This window comes from Canis lupus, chromosome 2, assembly GCF_003254725.2.
Source record: "Canis lupus dingo isolate Sandy chromosome 2, ASM325472v2, whole genome shotgun sequence".
NCBI classification, from domain to species: domain Eukaryota; kingdom Metazoa; phylum Chordata; class Mammalia; order Carnivora; family Canidae; genus Canis; species Canis lupus.
Genome location: NC_064244.1, coordinates 53,392,076 through 53,408,959, shown reverse-complemented (window position 1 = coordinate 53,408,959; position 16,884 = coordinate 53,392,076). Strand labels below are relative to the sequence as shown.

At 45.6% G+C, this 16,884-nt stretch overlaps 1 protein-coding gene across 2 annotated transcripts in view; it reads right to left on the bottom strand.

The window, feature by feature from the left end:
* Positions 1-15,008, bottom strand: part of MCCC2 (methylcrotonyl-CoA carboxylase subunit 2) — a 73,291-nt gene extending 58,283 nt beyond the window's left edge. The window contains exons 1-2 of one of the 2 annotated variants that reach the window (XM_025447332.3): positions 14,675-15,008; positions 5,097-5,163 (exon numbers count right to left, since the gene is read on the bottom strand). In XM_025447332.3, coding sequence (XP_025303117.1) covers positions 5,097-5,163; positions 14,675-14,803 — 196 coding nt within the window. In that variant the 5' untranslated portion in view covers positions 14,804-15,008. The remainder of the gene's footprint in view (positions 1-5,096; positions 5,164-14,674) is intronic. The other variant, XM_049103758.1, reaches the window with a different exon arrangement.
* Positions 15,009-16,884: the final 1,876 nt, after the last annotated feature.

Genomic DNA, 16,884 nt, shown 5'->3' with positions numbered 1-16,884 from the left:
TCTCATGAATAAATAAATAAATAAAATCTTTAAAAAAATAATAATATTTAAAGAAAAAATGAACCTAAGGCACTGAAAGGAAAGCCAGGCCTTGGTGCGGGTTTTTGGGGAGTTGGGTGACATAAATGCCTACAAAGAGGACAGGAGGGGAGGGGTGGCAGGAGAGGGTGGCATATCACTGAGGTGATAAGATACACACACATTCTTTTGCAACAACTTAAGACAATATCACTTTTCCTTAATTCTGCCTAGAGTTCCAATTTGCAATTTGGAATAGCTAGTGAATTCCAGTTTTATTAGGAAAAATCAGAAAGAGGGTCATCCTTGATACAGATTCTCATATCATAGAATTAAGCTCCTTCCTCTGGCTTTTAAACTAGCCTAGGGTATGTGGGCAGCCACGATAATAGTGTGACACAGCACATTCGTTTTCCAAAGATTCTTCTTAAAGACCCTACACCGTCCCTATTCCCACAGACTTGGAGACAGGAGGAAAACCAGTTTCCTTCAATCTCCTACAGCATATTATACTGATTCCAATACATACATTTTGTTCACATTTTAACATCCCTGAAATCAGGAAGCATTTTGGAGTTTATGGGATCTTTTCATTGCTGTTACCAGGGGACAGTCACAACACATCTGCCTGCCTCTGGCAACACAGCACAAATGTCACTTCAACTGTGCTACACGCATTGCTAGAACTACATGCACAGAGTGAGTTAACTTCCATTTTAAAATGTCTTCGGGGGTGCCTGAGTGGCTCAGGGTGCTGGGGTCGAGCCCTGAGTTAGGCTCCTTGCTCAGCGGGGTGTCTACTTGCCCCTCTCCCTCTGTCCTTCCCTCCACTCATGCTCCCGCCCTAATAAATAAATAAAATCTTTGAAAAAATTAAATTAAATATCTTCAAAAACTACACAAGCAGGCAGCCCAGGTGGCTCAGCGTTTTAGCGCTGCCTTCAGCCCAGGGCGTGATCCTGGAGAACCGGGATCGGGTCCCGCGTCGGGCTCCCTGCATGGAGCCTGCTTCTCCCTCTGCCTGTGCCTCTGCCTCTCTCTTTCATGATTAAATAAATAAAATCTTAAAAAAAAAAAAAAAAACTGTGTCTCTGCCTCTCTCTCTCTCTGTGACTATCATAAATAAATTAAAAAAATAAAAAAAAAGGGGGATCCCTGGGTGGCGCAGCGGTTTGGCGCCTGCCTTTGGCCCAGGGCACGATCCTGGAGATCCAGGATTGAATCCCACATCGGGCTCCCGGTGCATGGAGCCTGCTTCTCCCTCTGCCTGTGTCTCTGCCTCTCTCTCTCTCTCTGTGACTATCATAAAAAACAAAAAAAACAAACAAAAAAAAAACTGGGATCCCTGGGTGGCGCAGCGGTTTGGCGCCTGCCTTTGGCCCAGGGCGCGATCCTGGAGACTCGGGATCGAATCCCACGTCAGGGTCCCGGTGCATGGAGCCTGCTTCTCCCTCTGCCTATGTCTCTGACTCTCTCTCTCTCTCTCTCTCTCTCTCTGTGACCATCATAAATAAATAAAAATTAAAAAACAAAACAAAACAAAAAACTACACAAGCCTTATCTTTAGGGCATTAAAAGACCCGGTTTCAGTCACCAAAACTATTTGTGTTTTTCTATATTGATAAAGTAATTATCACCCAGCTTTATAAGAACTAGGCACTTCTGAATCTTTCATAATAGCCCTTTGATTAACTTCTGTTAATCAATGTATTCAGTCTGGATATCATTGAAATACACAGTAAAAGGCGTAATCCTTTGTCCACCCACACAAATGTCCACCCACACTCCTCCTGCAACTCTACTTGCTCATACAGGAACAAAAAGGGAGATGAAAGTTTCCTGAGAAGAAATGTGAAAATCTAAACTGCTATAGTAAAAATGACAGAGATCAAGATATTCCAAATGTGTTTCCTCTCGGATCTTTTTTCTTTTTTTTTTTTTTTAAGATTTTATTTATTTATTCATGAGGGACACCGAGAGAGGCAGAGACACAGGCAGAGGGAGAAGCAGGCTCCCTGTGGAGAGCCCCATGTGGGACTCCATCCCACAACTGTAGGTTCACGACCTGCCTAAGGCAGATGCTCAACCACTGAGCCACCCGGGTGTCCACTCTTGGATATTTTCAATTAATTCTGATTAATATACTACATCAAAAGAAGACAAAATTGTGTGTTTGGAGTAATGTCTATAATTCATACATTCACTCCTAAATCTCAAGTTACAAATGAACTACTTAAAATATACAGGAAAGATTAAATAAGTGGATCAAAGTTGCTTTATTATTAGAGCAACAAATGCGTCTAGCTCACTCTCAAATTCTAAAGGACCAAAATACTGATCTTATTTCTTCCCCAATAAACTACACAAATGAAAAAAAACAAAAAATAATAATAATAAACTACACAAATGGATAGACAACTTTATGTAGATGGGCTCTCTGTCCATCTGCCATTAAATAATTACCTTGCCTCCACTCTCAAAATCCTCACAGAAAGGGGGATCCCTGGATGGCTTTAGCACCTGCCTTTGGCCCAGGGCATGATCCTGGAGTCCTGGGATCGAGTCCTGTGTCGGGCTCTCTGCGTGGAGCCTGCTTCTCCCTCTGCCTGTGTCTCTGCCTCTCTCTCCCTCTCTCTGTGTATCTCATGAATAAATAAAAAATCATTAAAAAAAATCCTCACAGAAAAAAATGATATAAATAACATTTTTATTTAAGCTAAAGAGAAACTCAAGATTTCTCTAAATTAATTCCCTAATGACTGGTCCTGGAAGTGTATCCTCTAAATGTGATAAAATCATACCTAAGAAGGCAACAGTACTATTAAATCACAGGTTTACATATAAAACAGATGTCATCTCTGAGAGCATTGGGAAGAACTCTTTTACTCTTTTTTCTCACTTACTCATTTATTTATTTTACACTCATTGAGAACTAAAAGGACAATCCAGGAGAAATCAAGGCAAAATTATTTTCCTTGTGGGCATGTTATCACTAAGGGGAGGCTGGCAAAAAAGAAATAGGCAGGTCAATATACAATATAGTATTAGGTGGTGATAAATGTGTTGAAGAAAAAAGCATAAGAGAATGAGGCATTAGGAGGTAAGCATCATCAAGAAGGGTCTGTGGGTAGGTGACTTAGTTTTCCTTTTTTTCATGTTTCATTTTTTAAATTTAAATGCAACTAATTAACATATAATGTATTACTGGTTTCAGAGATAGAGGTCAGAGATTCATCAGTCTCATGTAAGACCCAGTACTCATTAAAATACATGCTCTCCTTAATGTCCATAACCCAGTTACCCCATCCTCCCACTCTAGAGCTCTTTTTAAATGAAGGCTATAAAATTCATACAGCTCTCCCTAAGTTAGCTACTTATAATATATTAAGAAACTTATTTTGGAAATGGCTTTCAGTTTCAAGTCACCTAGGCTTCTTTTTTTTTTTTTTTTTTTAATTTATTTATTCATGAGAAACACAGAGAGAGAGAGAGAGGCAGAGACACAGGCAGAGGGAGAAGCAGGCTCCATGCAGGGAGCTTGATGCGGGACTCGATCCTGGGTCTCCAGGATCACACCCCGGGCTGAAGGCGGCACTAAACCGCTGAGCCACCGGGGCTGCCCAAAGTCACCTACGCTTCTAAAGTAAACTGTCACATTGACCAATATGGCACTGTAGAGTTCAATGTGGTATTTGTTTATAAATTAATATTTTACATTCCCCACATGATGCAATTTCTTCCAAGCAAAAGGAGGTCTATTATGTTCACAACTTAAAAACAGAAAATATGGAAAAGAGGGAACCCTCTTGCACTGTTGGTGGGAATGCAAACTGGTGCAGCCACTCTGGAAAACTGTGTGGAGGTTCCTCAAGAAGTTAAAAACAGAGCTACCCTACGGCCCAGCAATGGCACTGCTGGGTATTTACCCCAAAGATACAGATGCAGTGAAACAGCAGGACACCTGCACCCCAATGTTTATAGCAGCAATGTCCACAATAGCCAAACTGTGGAAGGAGCCACGACATCCTTCGACAGATGATGGATAAAGAAGATGCGGTCTATGTATACAATGGAATATTACTCAGCCATTAGAAACGATGAATATCCACCATTTGCTTCAACGTGGATGGAACTGGAGGGTATTATGCTGATTGAAGTCAGTCGGAGAAGGACAGTCATCATATGGTTTCATTCATATGTGAAATATAAGACATACTGAAAGGGACTATAAAGGAAGGAGGGGAACTGAGTGGGGAAGAATGAGAGAGGAAGACAAACCATGAGAGACTCCTAACTCTGGGAGACAAAGGGTTGCAGAAGGAGGTGGGGGGTGGGGTGGAGGATGGGTTAACTGGGTAATAGGCACTGAGGAGGGCACGAGATGAGCACTGAGTATTATACTGTATGTTGGCAAATCGAACTTAAATAAAAACAAATGCTGGGAAGCCCAGGTGGCTCGGTGGTTTAGCGCTGCCTTCGGCTCAGGGCGTGATCCCGGAGTCCCCAGGATTGAGTCTCACATCGGGCTCCCTGCACGGAGCCTGCTTCTCCCTCTGCCTGTGTCTCTGCCTCTGTCTCTCTGTGTCTCTCATGAATAAACAAATAAAATCTTTTTTAAAAAATGTAAAATACATAAAATAAAATGATAACTAAAAAAACAGAAAATAATGACACCGCAAAGTTCTTATCTCATTAGCAATAAACCCATATAAGAATTATTTCCAAGTTATATAACAAAGCAAAAAATGCATAATCAGACAAAATTAGTATATAGGATGAATAAAAACAACGAACAGAAAATATTTCCAGTGCTTCAGGAGAAACAAAAATTTCAATGGATGCTATCACTGAAATAAAACTGCAAGAAGCAATACTTTAAAAAGTGATGGACCTGATATTTTACTGTTCCCCAGATAGTGGCAATGCTATAGGGGCAGAAAAATTGGCCAAGTAAGAGGAAAAAATAAAATGGCAACATCCAGAGTCAAAGCCTGCTGCTACTAGTTTTTCCTAAAACCAGTAACTATCAAGGAGCATCTTCATTAACAGCATAAAATGAAGAATAACTGAGTGCTTACCTAATCTTATTTTCTCTGCTCGTTCATGGAGTTGATCTACTAGTGCTTTCATCTGTTCATAGTTCTCCTAAAACAGAAACAAAGACAGAAAGGGAGAGTAATATTAGAAAACGATTATCTTTTCTTTTCCAGTCATAGTAAGAGTTGATGAGAACATCATGTGCCAACTCCATGTGGCTTCACGTGGGGCCACCTGCCACCCATGTGGCCTCCATCGTGTGTCACTCCATCGGATGGGAAAGAGGCATTCTCGCCTCTCCATTTCTGCCCAAGCTCCTCTTCACCACTACCTTCCCTCTCTGGTCCATGAATCCAAATCTTACCCTCTTTGAATCAGACACCATGTTCCCTCTCATCTCTAACCCCATTTCTGGTCACTCCTATTCATTTTAGCATCTTTTTTCCGTAAGCATCAAGTGAAGTTAATTGATTTCTGTTTCCCTGTTTTAAGGAACATAAGCCCTTTGAGAGTTAGAATGCCATCTTACCTTTTGTGTCCCATCAATCACTGCCCTGAGGGAGTTTCTAACCAATGCACAAACACTGACAAATTATACTTAAAAAACAGAGCCCAAAGAAAACAACAGATCCTATTTTGTTTTAAAAGGAACAAGATTCTATGTTTGCATGTCTTGAAAAATTTTCTAGGGGATCCCTGGGTGGCTCAGTGGTTTAGCGCCTGCCTTTGGCCCAGGGCGTGATCCTGGAGACCTGGGATCAAGTCCCCCATCAGGCTCCCTACATGAAGCCTGCTTCTCCCTCTGCCTCTCTCTCTCTCTCTCTCATGAATAAATAAAATCTTTTAAAAAATAATAAAAATAAAAATTTTCTAGAGTAATATACAGGAAAATATAAACTGTGAGAGGTGGAAAAAGGGTAGAGGGCCTAACACATCACCGTTCTGTAAATTTTGTTTGATCAGCTCATTCTTTTAAAACAAGTAGCTAGTTATTTTTGAATATTCAGAGTTTAATCCACTAACACATTTTGCTTCCCACCATGTCTTTCACATCTCTGGTGGTTTAGTTCCTTTTACATGATGTGATACTAAGCAGCCTTCCAGCTGTTCAAAATAAAATTTTTAAAAAAGATTTTATTTACTTATTTATGAGAGACACAGAAAGGCAGAGGCACAGGCAGGCTCCCTGCGGGGAACCAGATGTGGGACTCAATCCCAGGACCCCAGGATCATGACCTGAGCCAAAGGCAGACGCTCAACCGCTGACCCAATCAGGTGTCCCCCAGCTGTTCAAAATTACATGAATTTACAGTCTGCATAGTAGAGCTCTATTATTTATTTCCTACAGCTCTAAGAGCTCCCAAGGTCAAAGTTTATGCTACATTCTCTTGCTCTGCAAAATCCAGAAAACAAAAGAGAGAAGCAGCATATTGTAAGGGAAAGAATCTTTGCCCTTAAGTAGGGAAGTCCCAACCCCTGAACAGTTCCAGTCTACTGGGAATCCCTGGGTGGCTCAGCGGTTTAGCGCCTCCCTTTAGCCCAGGCCATGATCCTGGAGTCCCGGGATAGAGTCCCACATTGGGCTCCCGGCATGGAGCCTGCTTCTCCCTCCTGCTGTTTCTCTGCCTCTCTCTCTCTCATAAATAAATAAATCTTAAAAAAAAAAAAAAAAAAAGCCCTGTCTACTCACCCTGTGATCACTTCTCTTCCAGGCCCAAGCCCTGTCTGAGGGCAGATAGCCTGCCAGGAGTAAACTCCAGAATCTGCCTAGAACATTGTTTCGCAACCTTGTCTGGACACTGGAATCACTGGGAAGCTTCGAAAAATAAAAATAAACCCTCAGAGATTCTGATGTCATCATTCACACATATGGCCTGGGCATTAGGCACTTTAAAATTTCCCTGAGAGGGACGCCTGGGTGGCTCAGTGGTTGACCGTCTGCCTTCAGCTCAGGTCATGATCCTGGGGTCCCAGGATCAAGTCCCACATCAGGCTCCCTGCAGGGAGCCTGCTTCTCCCTCTGCCTGTGTCTCTGCCTCTCTCTGTGTCTTTCATGAATAAATACACAAAATCTTTTTAAAAATAAAAATAAAATAAAAGTTCCCCAAGGATTCAAATGGCCAACCAAAAATAGAGAAACACTGGCCCATAGTCTCCATTTCTAAGTTCGACTCAAGGCAAACTGGAAACCCACCCCAAAAGGGGGTTTGGTAATAGGCCAAGAGTTCTTTCATCACCAGAACCTCTTCAGATTACCATAGTGTTTGCTGATATGAATAGCATGAAGCAGTGGAAGCCAAGAACTTTGCTCACCTATTGAGCCCACGATACAGATCCTTTTCATTCACATTTGGAAAATTCAGAAACCCCTAGCTTTATGAATCGCCTTAGAAAGAAACAAAGCTCTTGCACCAAAGCATGTCTGTTCAGCCTGTCACCAAGAGGTGGCATTAGAGCAACACGTACAGTGCCACTTGACGTGAACGAAGAGACTTAAACAGCCTAACATCTCACGCCTAAAGGGAGCCACCTTTGTATGGAGAGCCTCCTGGGTTAAGAACTAGTCCTAGTAAGCGGGGGCTGCATCCTGAACTCCTCTGTCATCTGCGAGACCCAGCAGAAAACGTTTAAAATGAAGGGGCGCCTTATATAAACAAAACCAAGGGGCAGAGAAGAGCTCTGGGACAGAATCAGGGGGCAGCTCCTACCTGGAGCCAAAGGGCATCTTCTCTGTGGGGCTCTCTCACCTGACCCTGAGCTGCCACTGCCACCCTGGGGCTCACAGATGGGTGCTACTCTGGCCTCAGTCTACCTGCTGCTCAGCACACAGGGTGAGGAAAAGATCTCACCACCATGTTGCCAAATAGAAAGGGAAGCAGATCACTCCACTGCCCAGGGAAAGTCATTTTTTGCTTATTTTCTGCTTAAAGTCCATCTTGTCAACTTCTACCTTTATTCTAAGGTTAAAAATCCACCTCGTAGGTAGCTGTTTCAGAAACCTTCTTTTTTTAAAGTATGCTCTCAGCCTAAAATGGGGCTTGAACTCATAACCCCTGGGGTCGAGTTGCATGCTGTACTGACTAGGCCAGCCAGGCACCCGCCCCTCAGGAACCCTAATCTTAAGAATCCCCACAGATGGTGAAGCACCTTCATCAGGGAGGCAGCCTTCCCAAATGCTCTATTGTTTGGAATTCTACTTTCTCTGCCACTCTCAGCTCAGTAATTTCTTCAATTCACAGACTGACTGATTCTGTGATTTTTTTTTTTAAGATTTTATTTATTTATTCATGAAAGACAGAGAGAGAGAAAGAGAGAGGCAGAGACACAGGAGGAGGGAAAAGCAGGCTCCATGCCGGGAGCCCGACGTGGGACTTGATCCCGGGCCTCCAGGATCGTGCCCTGGGCCAAAGGCAGGCGCTAAACCGCTGAGCCACCCAGGGATCCCCTATTTTGTTTTGTTTTTTAAAGATTTTATTTATTTATTCATGAGAGAGACACAGAGAGGCAGAGACACAGGCAGAGGAAGAAGCAGGCTCCATGCAGGGAGCCCAATGTGGGACTCGATCCTGGGACCGTGGAATCATGCCCTGAGCCGAAGGCAGACGCTCAACCGCTGAGCCAGCCAGGCGTCCCTGTTTTGTTTCTTAAATGGAGAGAGAATCTTTCTTTTTTTAGAGAGAGCTTTAAAAAAAAAAAAAAGATTTTATTATTTATTCATGAGAAACATAGAGCAAGAGAGGCAGAGACACAGGCAGAGGGAAAAGCAGGCTCCTCGCAGGGAGCCCAACGGTGAACTTGAACCCAGGACTCCAGGATCACAACCTGGGCTGAGGTGGCACTAAACCGCTGGGCCCCCTGGGCTGCCCCAGAGAGAGAGAGAATCTTAATTAAGCAGGCTCTGTGCCCAGTGTGGAGCCTGATGTGGGGCTTGATCTTACAACCTCGTGATCATGACCTGGACAGAAATCAAGAGTTGGATGCTTAACTGAGTGAGCCACCCAGGTGCCCCATTAAGTTCCTCCATTGAACTTGGAGTCACATATTGAACAATATACATGGCCTGCCTTTTCATACAATGTATTTATCAGATTATTTTTTAATCCAACCACTAGCAAGTAAAGAGATTCAAGGTTAACAGTTTGGATGAGATTCATTTCCACAAATGCCTTAAGCTCACAATGAGCAAGTCTTTTGTCAAAAATCACAGAATCAGGGATCCCTGGGTGGCTCAGTGGTTTGGTGCCTGCCTTTGGCCCAGGGCACGATCCTGGAGGCTCGGGATCAAGTCCCACGTTGGGCTCCCGGCATGGAGCCTGCTTCTCCCTCCTCCTGTGTCTCTACCTCTCTCTCTCTCTCTCTCTATGTCTATCATAAATAAATAAATAAAATCTTAAAAACAAAACAAAACAAAATAAAACAGATGAACATAGGGGAAGGGAGGGAAAAATAAAACAAGACGAGATAGAGATAAACCGTAAGAGACTCTTAAGTCTAGGAGACAAACAGGGTTGCTGGAGGGGAGGTTGGGTGGGAGGGATGGGTTAAGTGGGTGATGGGCATTAAGGGGGGGGCATGTGATGTGATGAGCATTGGGTGTTCTATTCAACTGATGAATCACTGACCTCTACCTCTAAAATGAATAATACATTATATGTTAATTTATTTTAAACTTAAAAAATAAAAACAAATTTTTAAAATAAAGATTGTCTCCCTCTGCCCCCCCCAATAAATAAATAAATAAATAAATGGAATGTAATGCAAATGGAAAAAAAATCTGAATACCTGTTATCTCAACAAGGTATGTGAAAGGGTAACACATTTACCTAGGAATAATCCTACTGTTAGTTTAAAATTGATAAAATGAAGAAAAAAAGGTTTTTTCCAGTGACATATGGGGCTAATTCTGGAGCTAGTCCATCCAGTCATTATGACATTCTATCGTCTGCTCAGCCCTGCTTAGCCCAACACACTAGGAAACAAAGACAGGTTACAGCATGGCAAAGCAAAGACGCAGGGGTTTCGCTAACATATTCCGCTCCTCTTAAATGGAGTTCTTAACTGTTAATGGAAAAACGCTGGGATGCCTGGGTTTACAAATAAATAAATAGGGACGCCTGGGTGGCTCAGTGGTGGAGCGTCTGCCTTCGGCTCAGGGCATGATCCCAGGGTCCAGGGATTGAGTCCCCACAGGGACCCTGCTTCCCCCTCTGCCTGTGTCTCTACCTCTCTCTCATGAATAAATAAAATCTTTGAAAATAAGTAAATGAAATATATTTTTTTTAAAGTTAACTTTCTTCCATGGAAATTTTCAAACATATACAAAAACAAAAAGACTAGCATGGAATGCAGCCAATGTCATTCAACAATTACCCATATAAGGCCGAAGTTGTTTTTCTTGCCCCCCACCCTGAATCATTCATTCATTCATTCATTCATTCATTTAGAGTGAGTGAGGCAGAGAGAGAGCACAAGGGGGGTGGGGGGAGCAGAGTGAGAGGGGCAAGCAGACTGCCCACTGAGCAGAGAGCCTGATCCAGCTGGCGAGACTCCATCCCAGGATCCCCCGACCCGGGCTGAAGCCAGATGCCCAACCCACTGAGCCCCTAGGCACCCCACCCTGAATTATTCTGAAGAAAATCCTAGACATAGCACTCCATCCGTAGTCAGTGTTTCCAAATCTCCAAAAGATGAGGGCCATTCTTGATTATCAATAATCTGCTAATAACATCAAATATCCATTAGTGAAGACATTTCCTCAACTGGCAGATGGATGTTTTTTTAGTTTGCTTATTTGAATAGGATTCTATGGAAGGTCCATATACCCACAGGTGGATGATGTTTCTTAAGTCTTTTCTGAAATGTAAGTTCTCCCACCTTTTTTGGTCTTGATAGGTTCTGTGTGTCCCATAGGTTTCTCCCACTATGCTAAGTGTGTCCTCTCAGTGTCCTTTAACCAGTCCTCCTTCCCTTGCTGATGGAGAGGCTGATAGGATTCTGCTGTGCCTTTAGCTTCTTTTGTCGTCATCATCATCCACCTCCCCCCATCAAGAAGTAGCTGAGCTCCTCCACCCGCACTGTTACCTCCCAGTTTCCCATCAACTTTGTAAAACACAGGCACCAGAGTTCTAGAAGTGATGAAAAGTGGTTCCCACAGGCACAAAGGAAACAAGTAACGCTCTACTAAAGTGTACTCACACCCAAGACACCACCACTACAGCCTAGAACATTGCCCAATCTAGAACAAAGTCAATCGAAATTACAGCTAGTTACACAAGGGATCTTTACCCTAGCTAAGCCAGCCTCCCAGTCAAGAAATAAAGGAAACTGTCACTAATTGCCAAGGCTTTCTAAGGCCCACGGCCATGAGAAGTGACAGTGGGCAGGACAGATTCCTAGCCACTGAGAAAACTGGGACACCCAGGTACCCCCATCTCTTAACCCGTCATCTCCAAATCCCTAAGCCCTCTCCTCCCTAGCCCTGAACATGCCCAGCTGGAAAAGTAACATATCCTGCCCTCCTTCCATAGACATGTGTGGCCATGTGATTTAATTCTAACCAGTGAAAGGGGATCCCTGGGTGGCGCAGCGGTTTGGCGCCTGCCTTTGGCCCAGGGCGCGGTCCTGGAGACCCGGGATCGAATCCCACGTCGGGCTCTCGGTGCATGGAGCCTGCTTCTCCCTCTGCCTATGTCCCTGCCTCTCTCTCTGTGACTGTCATAAATAAATATGTTTAAAAAAAAAAAAAATTCTAACCAGTGAAGGGACGCCTGGGTGGCTCAGTGGTTGAGCATCTGCCTTGGGCTCAGGGCATGATCCGGGGGTTCCGGGATCAAGTCTTGCATCGGGGTCCCTGCTTCTCCCTCTCCCTGTGTCTCTGCCTCTGTCTCTCTCCATGAATAAATAAATAAAATCTTAAAAAAAAATTTCTAACTGGTGAAATGGAGGCAGAAGTTGTTAGGCGTGACTTCTAGAAAGGCTTCTTAAAAAAGAGAACAAGCAGGTGAAGGTGTCCTTTTGCCTACTCACCTTCTTCCTCCTTTACCTGAACTCTTACCTAATAAGTGGAGCTTAAGCAGCCACCTCGAGGGCATGAGGCTGAAAGTACTTCTTGTTCAAATTTCTTCTATCCCTCCCCTCCCTGCTAAGGTTTAATGTGAGATTATACTCCCCCCCCCTCCAGTCTATAAATCTGTCCACTGTACTCGCTTTGACCAGTGGAATGTGGGCAAAAGTGACAGTGTACTAACTGCAAGCAGAGGCTCTGAGAAGGACAGTGTTTCCATACTGTCCTCAGACTTCCATAACGAGAGGAACATCCCTCAGTAGCCACTGTCCCTTCAGTCTGGGATCTGGAATAAAAAACAAATAGAGCAGACCTGAATCTGATGCACTGCCTAGAGAGAACTGCCACAGCCAACCTACAGATGGCATGGCAAAAAGGAAATATTTGTTGTTTCGGACACAGAGATCTTGGGGCCGTCTCTTGCTGAAGCAAAGGCCGGCTAAACAGATCCTTAGATGACAATGTGGAGAGAAGGAAAAGTTATTTCCCTCCAGGTTTTTTCTTTCCTCTGTGGAAATACGTTGGTAGTTTTTAACAAGCATGAAATACTACACCAATGCCTTTTCTTTTTTTTCTTTAAAGATTTTATTTACTTATTCATGAGAGACACAGGGAGAGAGAGAGGCAGAGACAGACAGAGGGAGAAGCAGGCTCCATGCAGGGAGCCCGACGTAGGACTCGATCCTGGGTCCTCAGGATCAGGCTCTGGGCCAAGGGCAGCGCTAAACCCCTGAGCCACGCGGGCTGCCCACCAATGCCTTTTCCATCTGACCACAACTACTTCCCTCCTCCAACTGCGAGGGCACAGAATGGATCAGAACATTATTTGACACAGAGAAAGGCACTCTCTGTCTTTCCTGACACTCAGGCCCACACTCCCTAATCCCTAGTTAACAGCCATCATCAAAAACATAGGCCCTAACCTGAAGCCAAAAGAAATGGCAGACTGTGAAGCTCCAGAGCCTCAAGCTCCAGGCCCTCATTCTCCCACAGAGACATCCCCACAGGATCAAAAACTAGCAAAAACAACCTTACAGGAGCTCCAAAAAAAATAGCCAAAGGCCTACGGCAACCAGGAAAACACCCAGCCAAGAAGCCATGCTCAAAATGGGAGATCTATCCTTTGAACAGCCTCCACGCTGGTGATCCTAACACATCTACAGGATCTTGCTACTTCCCTACTTATGTACCTTCGCAAGCAGTCTGCAAGGTGAAATTTGAATGTGGCTTCAGCAGAGCAAGGCCCTCCACCATTTCATCTCATCTGTTCCATCAATTCCACACCCTGGTGATGACTTCCAAGTCCTCATACCTACTAGACACTTTCATGACTCCGGTCAGTCTTGCCTCTCCTCCCCTGCCTGGAGGCTGGCCAGCCCAACCACCAAGATCCAACTCACTCATCGCCCCCAACCTGCAGCTCTCTGTAACTTCCCTTTTCAAGCTTTAGACGCTGTGCTTCGCAATGCACCTGCTTTCCTATCCATCCTCCCTACATGTAGGCACCTAATTCCATGCTTACACACCTACACCAAATACCTAACATATAGGGCAGCCCGGGTGGCTCAGCAGTTGAGCACCTGCCTTCAGCCCAGGTCGTGACCCCAGGGTCCTGGGATCGAGTCCTGCATCGGGCTCCCTGCATGGAGCCTGCTTCTCCCTCTGCCTGTGTCTCTCATGAATTAATAAAATCTTAAAAAAAAAAAAAAAAAAAAAAAAACTAACATACTGCCTGACCGCAGACACTACTTAGTATTTCCGAATTAAACATTCTCTCCTGACCCCTCCCCCCCCAAAAATAAATAAATAAAATCTAGACTCCTGGAAGCCTCTTCTCCCGTACTGTTTCTGTCTCGCCCTGCCTATCTTCTTTCAATTTAAGGAAACTGCGTAAAACATCTTTTCTGAAAATGACCCTTACGATTTTTTTTTTAAAGATGTTATTTATTTACTCATGAGAGACACACAGAGAGAGAGAGAGAGAGGTAGAGGCACAGGCAGAGGGAACAGCAGGCTGCACGCAGGGAGCCCGACGCGGGACTGGATCCCGGGACCTAGGGTCACGCCCTGGGCTGCAGGCGGCGCTGAATCGCTGAGCCCCCCGGGCTGCCCGGCCCGTTACGACTTCAAGGCTCCCTGGACACGGACTGAAACTTTCCAGCTCGGATACTTCACGAGCTGTGTCTCTGACCTTGCCACACCAGTTCCAAGAAAGGCCGCTCAAAGATAAGCATGTTGTTCTACGAACAGCTTTTCAACTGACGTCAATTAAGCGCACCCCGGGGCGACCCGGGCTAAGCCAGGCCGTCCCGGGGTTTCGGGGCAACGCCAACACCGAGCCCCCGGAGGTCCGGGGTCCGAGGCTTCAGGCAGCCGGCACGTGTAACAAGAGGCAAACACCGTCCCGGGCTAACGTCCCGGGGTTTGCGATTGTTCTGCAGACTGCAAGGGCCGCCCCTGCGCCCCAGGACCACGACGCGGGATCCGCAACAACGCACAGGGCCGGGCAAGCCGACAAGTGCAGGCGGGGACCCCGGGGTCGCTGACCCAGCCTACCTGGTAGACGGCAGAGCCCAAGTCTAGCTGGGTGCCCAGCCTGCCCGGAGAGTCGCCGTGATAAGCGCGTGGCCGGGGGATGAGGGCGCGGGCGCACGGCCGTGGGGCCAACCTCAGGGCAGCCCACATGACGGCCGGCACGGAGCGACGGCTAGCGCTAGCCGCAGAGCCGCCCGGGCAGCCTCACGCTTGCTCCTCCCCCGCTCCGGCTGCCCCGCTCCGGGAGGCGGCCCCTCACCGAGCCTCCCCGCGGCCCCCGCCGACCCACACCGCTCCCGGACTCCCGCCAGCCATGGCGCGCGCCTGCGCACGCCGGGCGTCAAAGGTCGTCGCTGCGCGCCACGCCCCCTGAGCTCGGCCAATCAGGGGCAGAGGCGCAGTCCCGCGAGATCCGGTCGCCACGCGAGTTCCGGAGCTGCGCGGCCCGGGAGCGGGGCCACGGGCGGGGCTGCGCCTCCGGAAGGGCAGGGCTGGAGGGGCGGGCTTCCGTTTCTTAGGTGTGCCCTTTGGGTTCATTTTCTACCTGTTGTTTTCTTTTTGTCCTTTTTTTGTTTTGTTTTGTTTTTAGATTTTATTTATTCATGAGACACAGAGGCAGAGACACAGGCAGAGGGATAAGCAGGCTCCCTGCAGGGAACCCGATGCGGGACTTGACCCCGGGGTCACGACCTGGGCCCAAGGCAGATGCTCAACCTCTGGGCCCCCCAGGCGCCCTTTTTGCCCTCTTAATAGAAGGGGACTGGGAACTTGAAAAAATCTTACCCTTATAGGAGAGCTGGCAACCGAACAGGAATCAGGCTGTCCTAAGAAACAAAAGTCCTTAGAGGAGATGCATATTTACTCATCCAACAAATGTTTTTTTTCCCGTGTCCCCTGTGTCAGTTGCTCTTCTGGCGCTGGGTCTTAACAACTTGGCGAGTCTTCCAGCTTCGTCTTCAAGTGTTTTTGTTTGTTTCGTTTTGTTTTTGTTTTTGGCTAGTTACGATCGGCTTCTTGAGATTCCGTATTAACTTTAGTATGGGTTTTTCTGTTTTCTGCAAAAAAAAAAAAAAAAAGTCACTCGGGTTTTGATAGGGGTTACATTGATCTGTTGCTCACCATCGTTAGTGTTGACATCTTAACAGTATTAAGTTTTACAATCCATGGACACGAGATGTGTTCCCATGTATTTGTGTCTAATTTCTTTTTTCTTTTTTTAATTGTATTTACTTATTCATGAGAGACAGAGAGAGAGAGAGGCAGAGACACGGGCAGAGGGAGAAGCAGGCTCCATGCAGGGAGCCCGATGCCAGACTCGATCCCAGAACCCCGGGAATCATGCCCTAAGCTGAAGGCAGCGCTAAACCGCTGAGCCCCCTGGGTGCCCCTGTGTCTCATTTCTTTCCATAATGTTTTGTGGTTTTCATCATGCAAATCTTACACCTCCTTGGTTAATCCTATTTTATTCTCTTGAGTATTGTTGTAAGTGGGATTATCATCGTAATTTCCTTTTCAACCTGTTACTAGTGTGGAATGCAGCTGATTTTTGTGTGTTGACTTTATATCCTGCTGCTTTGTTGAATTCGTTCATTAGTTATAGAGTTTTGGAGGGGGAGGTTCTTTAGGGTTTTCTACATATTTGTCATCTGCAAAGTGATTGTTTTACTTCTCCCTTTTCGCTTTGAATGCCTTTTATTTCTCTTTATTTCTTCCCTAATTGCTCTGACTAGGTGATATTTGCTGTCCATCAAGAGTATGTCGAGGGATCCCTGGGTGGCGCAGCGGTTTGGCGCCTGCCTTTGGCCCAGGGCGCGATCCTGGAGACCTGGGATCGAATCCCACGTCGGGCTCCCGGTGCATGGAGCCTGCTTCTCCCTCTGCCTGTGTCTCTGCCTCTCTCTCTCTCTGTGACTATCATAAATAAATAAAAATTAAAAAAAAAAAAAAAAAGAGTATGTCGATCTTGGAGATCAGCTCCTCCACCTTCAGTCAGAAGATGAAATTGCCATTATCTCCCCCATTAGTGGAGGGTAGTGCTCTGGAGCCACTTAGGAAAGATCTGAATGAAGTTGAAGAGAAACCTAAAGATATAATAAAATTCACTGCTGAGAACCTCTCCATAGATGAAGTCTCACAATTGGTGATTTCTTCACTGTGTGGTGCAGTCTATTTGTAGGGACTACAAGAAACAACTTTGAAGGGAAAAAAAACTCATTAGTTTAGAATATGAA